The following is a 13,883-nucleotide window of genomic DNA, read 5'->3' on the forward strand; positions in this document are numbered from 1 at the left end:
TGAATTGTATTCCTTGTTCACCCACCCCACTCTATTATAAAACAAAGATTCTTTTTTTTTTTACCAGTGTTCTGAGGAATTTTATCATCTCTCCATGGAGAATGGAAGGTGATTTAGATATATTATAATTATAGTTAGTTAGCCATTCAAAGCAGTCAATTGATGTTTGCAGCTGCACATCTGGACACTGTTTATTAACTTCAGTCTGTATTTCTTTAATGCAATGTTCTATGCTATAAAAAAGAGAAGAAAAATTATTTTGGTAGGAAGTAGGTAATGGCTCCATCTCATAATATAACAGGCCCTGAGGTTATATGTGGTACCTGGTTGGGTATTACTTACAAAATTATAAAACATTCATATGATATGAAAATAATAACAAAGAGACTATACATTTATATTCATAGTTGAAAACTGAGAGTTCAAATTTTCTGGCAGTAAAAAATGCAATGGAGGAAATATAAAATATCTAGCTACTCAGGGATGAATTAGAAATTCTTTCATGTTGAAACAAAAATAATAGATGCAATGCAATAATGGCCCTCTTGATAGGCAGTAGATGGGAGGCAGAGATAAAAACTCTCAATGACGGTAAAAATCAGAAACGTACATTGTCTACCAAGAGGCGAATATAAATTATGGGAAACTTCAATCAATGGAATATTAAGAAGTCATAAGGCCATTACAAAGAGCTTGTAATTTTAAAAGCTGTAAAAGACACAAGCTGTACATACAATGTTACTAAAACTAAGTATCCTTTCCTGCTATCCAACTCAACTCCAAAAAACAAAAATAAAAACATACTAAAAAGTGCAAATAAAAAAAAAGACTGGAAGGAAATGAAGCAAAGGATTAATAGCAATTACATTTGGGTGATATGATATATACAGTTAAGCTTTCAACTTTATTTTTCTATTTTTCTAAATGCTTACGAGGTATAGGATGAAATGTTTTACTTACCAAAAAAAAAAGATAAACTAAGAACAGAGGAAAACATGTCCAATTGAATCTTATAATATATATCTGTTTTAAAAATTCCATTCAAAGTAACCTTAGCTCTGATAAAAATAACAGATACACTACGTTATTTTAATTTCCATATACCATTCTGCACATTCATGATTATAAATCTTTGTGGAGTGAACTGGTGACCTTTAGCAGAGTGCCATCTGAAGAGCCACGTGGACACGACATATTACTACCACCCGATGGCAGCATATCTAAACTTCAAGAAAGCTTATAAACAGGCAAATTCCTTTGAAACTGAATCCCCTCACTCAAAATTGACAGCTACACATTTGTCTCTTAATAGTATTAAGAAAGATTTGTTACTACGAGGTAAAGTTACTGTTTTGAAAATATAATTGCTATTAATTATAGGTTCCATATGATAGAACCAGGTAGGTTTTAGAAACCAAGCTCTGATTATTAAAACTGATGACATAGAAAGACTTTTCAAAATTCATCAGGTGTGGGTTGCCTATAAAACATACACTGTAAAAGTTTAAGCTTTTCAGACTTCTGAGCATGAGTGAATTCAAACTAAACTACCTTGAAACAAATATATTCTGAGAATCAAAGAGCCTTTTCATGAAAACAAAGAACTTAAAAGAAAAACAATACCTCCTCTGGCCACAGGCCACTCAATTTCCTGAAGGGACAGTCTTATTCAGAAACACCAGTTCTAAGTCTGACAAGAGATTGGCATGTATTTTCTTAACGTAAGCACTTCTATGCACTGTGAAATACAATGCCCTGCCTAAGCATACACCTTGACTCTAGGGACTCCTTATCAAAGGTTTTTATTATAGCATCCTCATGTGTCTCATTCAATGAAACCAAATAGATTACAGCAAGGTGAATTGGAAAGTCTCAGCGGTTAGTCTACCTAAATCTGTTTCAATCAGGACTCAGATTTTAGGCTAATCTGTAACATCTGAATCTGGGTTAAGGCCAATAACTACAATTTATAAATAGGGTAAAGCCTTTAGTGGGCTAGATATTTTAGTGATTTGTCCAAACATTCACAAAGAAATTGGATAGTTGCATTTCAGGAGACCTCCCTCATTGATACAAACTAAGGTAGTCCAGTTTACTTTTATAATCATTTTGTCACAAATTTTAAAACTCATTATGCATACCTGATTTTGTTTTTAGTTGGCTAAATATCTTATTGTTTTGCTGTTCACCACTGTCCATATATCTTGCTCTAAAAACTTAATTATTTGAAGTCTAGGGAATTCTTGTCCAATTATTATACAAAAGAAATATTTTCAAAGTTTAAGATACAGTTTGGTATGTAATCTGACAATTTATCTTCTTTAACTGAGGTCAAACTTAAATTAAAAATTAATTTCCAACATTTAAAAGGTAATATTTTCAAATATTTTTCAAATATTGCTGATGGGGATAGTAATCTGGGGTTAGAAGAATTCTATATATTATTAGACTTAGATGATATGAGATCTCAATCTAGGTTTTCTGAAATAACATGGTAACTTGTCTTTATTTTAGTTTAAATGTTTTCTGTTTAAGTTGATTCAAATTTTCTTTAGACGCAAAGTCAGTCATGAAAAAATAACCAAGGTAATTCAATAAATGGAAATCTAATTAGCACATTTATTGTTAGACCCCAAACATAAGGGCAAAATGTAAAGAGTCTAAAAATAGTAGTAGACTTTATTCCCTAAATAGTTTAAATCCCCTAATTTACCACAGTAGTTGGCTTACCAAGGACTTTTAAAAACATATTCTTAGCCTTATTTGTAAAATTAAAACCATTGGAAATACCTAAATGTCCATCAACAGGAAAATATTTAAATGATTGAATAGTGCATTTTGGTGGAAAAGAGCCATGAAAATAAATGAAATAGGAATACATTTATCTACATGAATGAATATAACAAATATAATATTGAGAGGAAAACAGTACAAATAAATACATACACAGTATGATACTATCCTTACAATAGTTTGAAAACATGTCATATAATCCTATATATTGTTCAGGATTATAAACATAGGTAGTAAAAGCGTAAGGAAATATACCACAATGATCAACATCCCCCTCTAGCAGGGTGGGGTTGGAAGCAGGATGAAATTGGGGAGAGGTAAAGGGAGCTTAGCTGTACTAGTAATATTTTATTTCTTAAACTGGACGGTGGGCACATGAGTATTTATCATAGTAGTCTTTATGCCTTTTCATATGTCTCAACATTTCTCAATAAATTTGAACCCCAATGTGGAACTTCAATTATAATGACTTTGAATTATCTAAGTTAATGATGTGTGCAAGTGAGTATATTACTGAGAGACTGTGTATAAATCAATTTATGAACCATTTTTAAAATGTAATATGGAATATGTTTTTTTAAAGGATATTGATGGTAATTTTCTCATTCAACATTCACTCCTAGATTCCTTGACTGTAAAAATTGCTTATTGAATGAAGACATTATATTTGATAAACATTAGCTGAATACTGAATATGTGGTTGGCAGTGTGATATATACTAGGGATTCAAACACGAATAAGACATCATCCCATCCCTAAAGGAATTCTGTCTAGTGAGAGAGATAGACCCGTAAATAAATAATTACAATACGGTAAGACTTGATCACAGGTGTGTACAACGTGCTAAGGGAGTACACAGGAGGAAGCCACTAAAAGTACTTATGGGAAGTGTAAAAAGGCTTCTCGCCAGGCGCGGTGGCTCATGCCTGTAATCCTAGCACTCTGGGAGGCCAAGGCGGGTGGATCTCTCAAGGTCAGGAGTTCGAGACCAGCCTGAGCAAGAGCGAGACCCCGTCTCTTCTAAAAATAGAAAAAAATTATCTGGACAACTAAAAATATATATATAGAAAAAATTAGCCGGGCATGGTGGCGCATGCCTGTAGTCCCAGCTACTCGGGAGGCTGAAGCAGGAGGATCGCTTGAGCCCAGGAGTTTGAGGTTGCTGTGAGCTAGGAGGACGCCACGGCACTCTAGCCCAGGCAACACAGTGAGACTCTGTCTCAAAAAAAAAAAAAAAAAAAAAAAAGGCTTTTCCTTGTAGAAGAGGAGATTATATGTAAGGATGTTGTTGGCTTAAGAAAATTTATGTTATCACTGTACTTAAAATTCCTTGACACTTGACCCCTCAGAATTCAGTGCTCATCATTTAATCTCCCTGCTGTCTCACTTGAAAATTGTATTTATTTGGATAATAAAAAATTTATTTTTATGGCCAGAACTACATATACATATGTATGTATATATGTATGTGCGTTGGTATATATGCACTATCTGACTTACAAACAATTGAAATGTCCTTCAATTAAATAGACCACATTAAGTAATAGCAGCTGCCCAAGAGCTGATTAATATTGGGCTGGTATAGCTGCGGATAGGGAAAAAAATTGAGAAAAAGAAAAGAGAGTAAGTATAACAAAAAATCTTGAAACTTAAGCTTATTGTAAAAGCTCTTACATGATTTAAGACAGTCTTTATTATCCAGCCACAAAATAGTTAAAAAGAAAAAAGGTAGGTTCCATTGGTAAAAATTATGAGAACTTTTTTAACGTAAAGGTTGTAGAAAATACATACGTGTGCTTTCATGCTTTAAATGTTAGAATTTTTTTTTTTTAATTTTTATTTTCTGAATCAGGGTGGAGGTATCATGACAGAGTTTAAAGATTATTTTTATAGTATGGGATACAATAGGTATTACCATAGATATCCAAACATTAAATAAAATTTTAAAAAGCTTTTATATTTTTGATGCTCTTGCTTCTACTTTTTACCCACAATGTAAGTTTGGTTTAAGGAAAAGTCTTCTCAACTCTTTTACATTTACATTGCAATTTTCTTATATTTCTGTGCTTTTAGTGTTTAAAAGCACAAATAAATAGTTATGAGGTACATAGAATTTTCTAGTTTTTAGATAAGCCCAATTTATCTACCTAGATTACTAAAATTCCTTGGAATTAACAGGTAATTATAATAATATAGGGAAGATGGCTGATGTATCAAAACTAGTATGTAATTAAATTATAAGCCATGAATCGAAACTTATTTTCCTGAGACAAAGACACTTCTGGATAAAATTTTTTAAAAGGTCAAAAAAAGTATTCCTGAAAAAACTACTTCATTGGCTAAAAAGTGTAAGAAATTTAACATTTATGCTGAACTGTTTTCTATGTCATGGAGGTTTTAGTTATTGCAAAAAGTTGTAACTATACTTTCAGGAAAAAACACCCTTGACACCAAATCCTGTTAACATTATCTCTTTACATCTTTCTCATATGTGTCCCTCCTTTTCCATTCCTTTTGTGAAAGATTTGGCTCCGGCCCTTGTCATCTCTCCTCTGGACTATATATTAATAGCCTCTCAAGATTCCTATCCATTGTTAACCCACCCATTATTAATATACCAGCTCAATATTAATCAGCTCTTCAGAATTTACTATGAGGAACACAGTATGAAAAGAAACTTTAGAATCAGGGCCGTCTGTTGATTTGTTGCTTTATATCACCAATCTCACCACAAAAGTTTAGAGAGGCTCTTTCTTGTATGGTCCAGATTGCTTCAAGAAAGTTCAGACCCAGTGTAGGCCTGTGTCAACCTAAAAAGTCTAAAGCACTTTCAAAAGAGTCAACTAATTGTGAAATACTCCCCAGAATTCCTGTCAATGGCAGAGTAGTACTGGCAGGATCAGGGTGAGCTGGTACTCACAGGAGGGAGCCTGGCATTATATCCCAACACATGGTTAGAGTTCTTCTTTTCTCTCCTAAATTTATATCTGACCTGGATCACTTTTCATAAACTGTAGTAACAGGAGCAAGACCGAAGTGGCACAGGGCTATGTTAATAATATTGAGAGAATTTTCCAGAAATGTTCTATAGGGATATAAGGACTTTATAATTTAATACCCCTGACAAACAAGAATAAGGAAATGTGCTTGCTTTTTTTTTTTTTTTTAATCTGTGGAGGCTTACCCAGTAATTTCAGCACAACTTATTAAAGTCAGAATGTGTTTTATCCCAACAGAACCATATAAACTGAAATCAGGATGAGAAAAGTAGGGGGGTCTGCACCAGCATTTACTCTGTGCCAATTCCTTGGATTCTCTTCCTAAGAAAGAGATAGAAAAAAAGAGAGGGCAAGAGCATATGTAATAAAGAGAATCAAGAGAGATCTGGGCACACATCTAATCTACATCTTGATCACCTACTGTCCTGATAAAAGCAATCATTTAACCAGACATCACATTTGACTAGAAGTTACAAAATGAGGGTTTTAATAAAACCTATGGTCAGGGTATGAGGTCATACAGCATACATCGTTATATACTGCCCATGGGAGAGAAGACAGTTGCAGCACTGCTGGAGAACAATTTTACAACAGCTAATTGTACAACTTCTAAGAACGATTTCATAGATAAAATCTCATAAGGATGGAAGGACACACTCATGCATGTGTGTACAGTAATAGCAGAAAGACTACAAATAATATAAATGCTCATGAAGAGGGAATTGGCTTAACGAATTGTATACCCATATAAGTAAAATTTTTTAAAATAAGGTAGGATTATATGGAGATTTTTTAAAAATATACTAAGCAAAAAAAATCTATTCACAGCACATACATGTAACTCCCATTTGTGAAAAAAATGTATTTCGTGGTACATACATGCGTATGTACAGAATAATTCTAGAAAGTTATATAATTTACCAATATAGGCTCCCTCTAAAGAACAAGACTAGGAGTGGGGGAATATTTCCTCATCCCTGCCCTTCCCTACTATTTAAAATTTTACCTTTGGTATGTATTACTTTTATAAAAATACAAAATACTGAAAGAAAAGGAAAAATCAATTTGAAGACAGCTTCTCCTACTATGTTCCACTCACCTAACTTCACATTAGTTCAAGATAAAGCAAACACAATAGGTTCCTAACAAACATACCTAACACATATTTATTGACTGTCTTCTAGCCCTGCTGTCCTCAACCCTCTGGGCCATAGACCAGTACTGGTCAGTGGCCTGTTAGGAACCGGGCCACACAGCAGGAAGTGAACAGCAAGCAGCCAGTGAAGTTTCATCTGTATTTACAGCCTCTCCCCATTGCTGTCTTCACTGCCTGAGCTCCACTTCCTATCAGATCAATGGTGACATTAGATTCTCATAGGAGCGTGAACCCTACTGTAAACTGCCCATGTGAGGGATCTAGGTTGTGTGCTCCTTATGAGAATCTAACGCCTGATGATCTGAGGTGGAGCTGAGGCAGTGATGCTAGTGCTGGGGAGTGGCTGCAAATACAGATCATCATTAGCAGAGCGGTTTGACTGTACAATAAATGTAATGTGCTTGAATTAGCCCCAAACCATCTCCCTCACCCCTCACCGGTTCATGGAAAAATTGTCTTCCATGAAACCAGTCCCTGGTGCCAAAAAGGTTGGGGACTGCTGTTCTTGCCTACTGTGTGCCAGGACTGTTTAAGGCAGTGAAAAATACAGTGATAGACAATTAGTCTAGGCTCCTTTCCAGGGAAAGTTGATGGGGTTATATTAATCTCAAGGCATCATCCAACAAGAAAGATGAGCCAGCCATAGCAGTCACATCTGTTATCAGGGCTCTGATCCTCTTATAATGTTCTTGCCCTCAGAGCTGGGCCAGGCCTTCATGGGGCAGCCCAGGTTGTTACATCAGGAGTAGGGGCTTACTTCCAACTGGCACATTAACTAAGATCTTTTCTGGGAAATAGTGGCCCAACTATTATTGGCTCAATCTCCTTATCAGGTCTAGATTTTCAGTGCAATACTATTCATACTTTTGTTATCATAATAGTTCAGAGATAGGTAGTCACTTGCTTCCCTTTTCTTATTTCCCATGGAAAGATAATTATAATAATATACTTTAGGAATACCCTCAAATAATTATTCTTTATAGCCTTATGCTTATTTGACCTGGAGTAGGTAAAGCTAACATGCTTAAAAATAAAAGCTATACAGCGCTTTTAAAAAAATGTCAAACACTTGAAGTGTACATATTACTTGAAAGAATCTCTTAACCATCATCTGATGGAGCTACTGACTCTGCATTTCACCTCACTCATCCCAGCCTCCTAAAGCAGAGGTCTAAGGTAAGCAATGAGCAATGCAGGATGATGGAGAAAGAAGCAAGGACCACCATAGACATTCAAAATAATGTAGTTAATAGTGACAGAAAATGATGAAGAGAAAGCGTTTCAATAGGCCACCATGATAGAGAGAGGCACTTTTCTTCTTCCCACTCACCACCTCTATCTGCAAGCATCACTGGACTTCATGTTGAGAACTTCAGTGGGAAGACTGGAGAAGTTTAAAAAGTAGGAAATATGATGGGGCCAGGGAAAGTTTAGGCTGCTAAGCCACTGATGTCCAGCATGCTGTCTGCCTGGGTTGCATTTTTAATTCTAGGGAGGATAAGAGGGCTGGAAGGGGCCCAGTCAGAGGAAATTGGAAAGTGGCTGTTTAGGTCTTACACTGGGTTCAAGAACAGATGGAGAAAGTAGCCCCTTTCAGGTTTATTTCTATGTGGCCTTGTCTTGCTCAGCAGGATGGGAGAAGAGGTAGGAATTTTTGTGAGATGGAGTATAAGGGTAAACAAACACAAAACTGAAGTACAAACATAGGGAGTTACAAAAAGGAACCTATATTAATTTATATTCTCTCATTATTAAATAAGTGCCAAATACTGCCAGAAATAATACATAATAAAGCCTTCGAAATGACTAATTTGCATTTTATATAATTTGCCATGGCTATAAAATATTAATATATTAAGATGTGTATGTGAATATATCTACAATAGATTTGTGGCTCTACCACGAGAAGTCCAAGGTTGATGGATTATTTACAGATTTCTTTTGGTTACTTCTTCTAGACATGTAAGCCATCGTGTGCAAAACTCTAAAGGTATTTTCTAAAGAAAAGTTTCATGTATAAACTCAAAAAAGTTAAGCATTATGTGAAAAATAAGTGTAATCTATAGAATATGTATCCTCTCATTAATAAGCATGGTTAAATTTATAGAAACCATTTTTCCAATATTTTCTCACAGTGCAAAGTTAATGTCCCTCCTCCCCCTACATCTCCTGGATTAATACAAATGGTATTATCCCTAGTAGCACTTCCTGATTTTTCTTTAAATTAAAAAACAGTAGTCATCTTGTATCAGTAGCAAAACTTACTTCCTGCAATACACACAGAGGTTGTCTATAATTAGAAAATAGAAAAGTAAAATAAACTCTTAAGATGTATCTATCCAACTGAACATTAAGAGGAAAAAAAATCATTCTATGTCTTATTGTGAGCCCAAGAGAACTTCTATATCTCAATATCTTGTTATACTAATAAGTTCTAGTCAACTCAAAAATTATTTCAATGCTATGTGCCATTTGCAGTTAGTGAACTAACTAAATTTGTGGATATAACATTCATAGCATTCCACTTTGGCAGATTATTTATCCTCTTATTACCAATTTTGATATGTGTTCAAAATAAAGGACTCACCATCACTGATTTCTACTGTCAGACTTGGGAGTCACCCAGCTCTGACTTGACTGAAAATGAGGATGTAAAAGTGAAAATGGTCTGAGAGAATGACAGCCTCTCCTGAAGGGCAAGTGAAGGTTCAGTGACCTCTGGGCACCCTGGTCCATTCTGGTGAATCACTGCTTTGGGGAGGCGACAGACCCTGTGGCTCATAAAACCTGATGATATTAAGAAGAGGGAAGGAATTCGCACTAGATGTCAGGGTCACTGCTAGAAATACAACTTTAAAAATTCAAATGTAAGGGAAAATACCATATTTAAAAATGAATTACTAATGTTTTTTTTCTTTTAAAAGTATTGAGGAAAACCCATACCATACAGATGTTCATTACTTATTCAGTGTACACCATTGGGAGATAAAGAGAACTGTTAGAATACAAAAATGCCAAGGGTAATTCAACTACTGCAGTGTAAGTGTGGCATAACTGATTCGTCATGACATACAATTTTCTAAAAGCTATTCTGTTAGGAGGCAATAAATGAGTGCATAAATGATTTACACTCTTCTGAACCACAGTTATTATTCAGTATTTTATTTTTAAAAATATATATACCCTATACTATTATGTTTATTCTCTAGAGTATAATAAAAACATAATTGAATTTGATGAAAAATAGACTTGATTCTAAATGTAGCATACAGCACATACAGTTACTTCCTTATTTTATCCCTTGTGAAGATCAATGGTCACTTGAGGTGGTTCTGCTCTAGGTTCCTTTAATATATGGGCAATAAAATATTTTTAATTTAAAAATTATATCCTTATGTCCCATACTATATTTTCTTTTTAATACTAACATCTGAGTTTCGACCTAATAATAATTTATGAATACAAAATACAACATTTTAATCACTGTTTTATTTTAAATATGATTCTGTATTGACCAGGTAGGGCAGGAAATTAAGTATAGATAGTTTAGCAAATAAAATTGAAGCAGTCTATAACAAAAACATCAGCGTTCAGTGACTTGTTTTGTTTTGATGGAGCCTAAATGCCATTGTGAAGGAAAAAGTTTACCTTTTTAAAAATATTCCAATTTTTACAAATATAACCATCTCTGGAATTCAGGTAAATGACTTGTTAACCTATTTAAGTGAGTACTATTTTCATTTGTAAGTTCCTTTGGATTAGAAACTGTGTAACACAATATATAAACATATAAAAGTTACATAAATATATAATTATACTAAGGTTTAATACAGTTATTTCATATTTATATGAAATATCAAATATATATTCTCAGTATGGTTAAGTCATATATATGCTATCTTTTAAAAATATATACAATATATGGGCAAATATAAATTAAAAATAAGAGGTTTAATTCTTCCTATTGAAAATGAAGGAAATGCTTTCTCTCCTCTCCTTTTTCCTAGAGCATTTACCTTAGAAAACTTGTAATCATAAGTACTTTTTCATCTTCTTGACATGTACCCCTCGGAAGACTAGATATGCCTTTTGTCAGCAGGCCTTCAGTCAGCTTTGTGACCCAAGAATGTCCTTCCAGAAACCTGGGAGCTATCTGTTTGAAATGCAGACATCAAGGGAGATCATTCCCCTATCTCCCAGTTCCTGTGGGAATACGCTCTAACTTCAGTGGGCACCTTGCTCCAATTTGCAAAACTACCTTCTGTCAAAAAGATATAAGAAGTTTATTTCTCCTCAGGATAAAGCCAATTAGCTAACACAGGTGGTCTCCCTAATTACCATGGTGAAGTTAGGATGAACTGTGTGACAAAATGCGCAGTCGAGTCTTCTTACTTGAGGACCAGTGATTGTTTATCGTGACAACATGTAATGTAAGTTGTATCTGCTCGGTTATATGAGGGTGAGATTCCTTTCTGTCTCTGTAATCTTTTAGGGAATTGCCCGTGATGCATATCATATTCTGGTTTAATGCTTATTCAAGAATCAAAATGTTTTCTTTCTTTATTACCTTCATGGATAGGATTTCTGGGATGAGAGAAGATTTTGTCTTTAAGTATAATTCCCCAACAATATGCTGCCTTTTGAAGTTATTTATGCCCATTGTTATAATAAAGAATTAACTATTCTCATGTAAAACAGGAGGAAAAATATCACAGGAACATTTTAGTTGCTTGGCTCAGTTTCTTTGAAAATTCAATATAACTATACCTCAAATTTTAAAAAAGGAAATGCTATGCATCATTGCACAATAGAAATTTTTACTGTGGTTTGCACAGTAAAAACTCACAGGAAGTGAATTAGAACCTTTGAACAAAAGGATTCAAATAAGTGAACTGACTGATTATAGGGCCCACAAATACATACGAAGAGTCCTTTCTATCAAAGAACATGTATTAGTGGGAAACTGCTTAGCTGTCCCTGCTTCCCCCAGTATATGGTAAACACTACCTTTTGGGGTAGGTGATGAAGACTAATCTGATAAAGCTACTCTCTATGGAGTCCCTAGTCTCCTACTTAAGTGAGGAGGAGTCTTAAAATGACAATTATGCAAAAAAAAATTTTTAATGTTCTGTTTTCAGCAACTCAAGAAATTGTGGCCTTATAATACCTTTCATTTTAATATCTTAATTTCAAAATTTTAATTTCTGTGCTTATCCTTCAAAGGAGAATGCTTAACTTTAAACATATTAATGAAAATCCAGGACATCAATATTGGCAAACTCTAAGAAATCATTAGCAACAATTCAATAAACTTTAATTTGCCTACTGAAGATAATGCTTACATTTTCTAGTCTTATTAAAACTACTAATGTGATAAAGACAATCATGTTCAATTTTAAGGGGGGATCTAATCAATATTTTTCAGGAAAGTTAATGGTAATTAAAACCTAAAACTATCTAAGAGCAGGAAACACTAAAACCAGACTAGGTAAATTTCATATAAATGAAATATGAAAACAATTTGCTTTAAATAATTAGCAATATTTACCTTGTCGCATTTTGTTCAATCTTTTCATCAATGTCACTGAAGATCTGCTTGAACTCCAAGTCTCCAGGAAATGAGTTTAACAAACAATGTAGGTCAAATGAATTATGGGAATATTCATCATCCCAATCCATTCTGAGGAACAAGAATAAATAATAAAACATGTCAGTTCCCCCAAAATGGAGGGAGGGAGAAATCCACCTCAAGTTGTGATACTAAACTGAAAATAATAATTCCCACTTATAGGCACAATGAAATATAGCCATGGGAGAACTAGGGTATTATTAAACTAGGTGGAGTGCTTTGTTATTTAAATTTCATGAGGTATGACCTAATTTTCGCACTTCTCTATGGTTTGAAAGCTGAACAAAACAGCAACCCTCAGAGAGTACTTAAGCATCCTGCCACTCCTCACTGTAACTAAGAACTGCTAAGGAAATCACAAAGCACACAGACTACTGTGAACAAGAGGGGGTGCCGCAAGAATTTAACACCTTCGTTCTACCCTTGTCAATATTCTGCCCTGGAAACTGCAGCCTCATACTTTTTAAAGCCTCACCCCTCTGGGCCTATTTATATGTGAAGAAGACAAAATTTTTCTTGAGTTCCTCTAGCACCCCTTGACAACGTATTTATAACTGACTGAAAACTGAAGGATATGCTACCCTTTCTTGAGGTCTATGCATTTTTTCCACTATGGAAGCTTCATTCATTCATTCATTCATCCTCTACATATTTACTGAATGTTCGATAGGTAACAGGCACTCACTGCTGTAGAGGCTGGGATATAGCTGAAATAAGTCCCTGCCCTCATGGAGTTTTTATTCTGGGGGGGAAGATAGATTTTAAAAAAAACACATTAACAGATACATTTTATCAAAGATCACCTGGTGAGAAGTGCTGTGAGGACAAGTAAAGCAGGGCAATGGAGAGTGATGGAGTTGGATGGGCAGGGTGTGAGCTATTTTATTTAGAAATATCAGGAGGGTCTCTCTGAGGAAGTGACGCTGGAGTAGAAGAAAGAAGTGAAGAAGCCATGGGAGAAGAGATAAGTGGAAAAATAAACTAGCTTCTTGATTACTTTGGGCAAGAAGTGACTCTTATCACATCTACTCATATTTCACTGGTGAGAGCTAGTCACATGACCCTACCTGGATGCAGCGGTGACTGGGAAATTCTCTCACTGGCTAGGCAGCTGATTCCAGGAAAACTCTACACTAGGGATGGAGATCATCAATCTCCAGTACACAACTAGCCCTTCTGCCATTGCCATTCATTCGATTAATCTCAAGTCTTCTCTTTCATGTTATCGATTTGCCTAAAATGTCTAAATGATCCTTGGTTGTCCATTCTTATTTATCAACAAAAGACCAAGTTGGTACATGTTGGG

At 34.7% G+C, this 13,883-nt stretch overlaps 1 protein-coding gene across 1 annotated transcript in view; it reads right to left on the bottom strand.

Moving 5' to 3' along the window:
• The window catches only part of KIAA0825 (KIAA0825 ortholog), a 355,397-nt gene extending 342,770 nt beyond the window's left edge, over positions 1-12,627 (bottom strand). Inside the window, exons 1-2 of the mRNA XM_012644751.1 lie at positions 12,497-12,627; positions 65-233 (exon numbers count right to left, since the gene is read on the bottom strand). Of these exons, the coding sequence (XP_012500205.1) occupies positions 65-233; positions 12,497-12,627 (300 nt within the window). The remainder of the gene's footprint in view (positions 1-64; positions 234-12,496) is intronic.
• Positions 12,628-13,883: the final 1,256 nt, after the last annotated feature.

Source organism: Propithecus coquereli, unplaced genomic scaffold, assembly GCF_000956105.1.
Source record: "Propithecus coquereli isolate 6110/MARCELLA unplaced genomic scaffold, Pcoq_1.0 Scaffold22, whole genome shotgun sequence".
NCBI classification, from domain to species: Eukaryota; Metazoa; Chordata; class Mammalia; order Primates; family Indriidae; genus Propithecus; species Propithecus coquereli.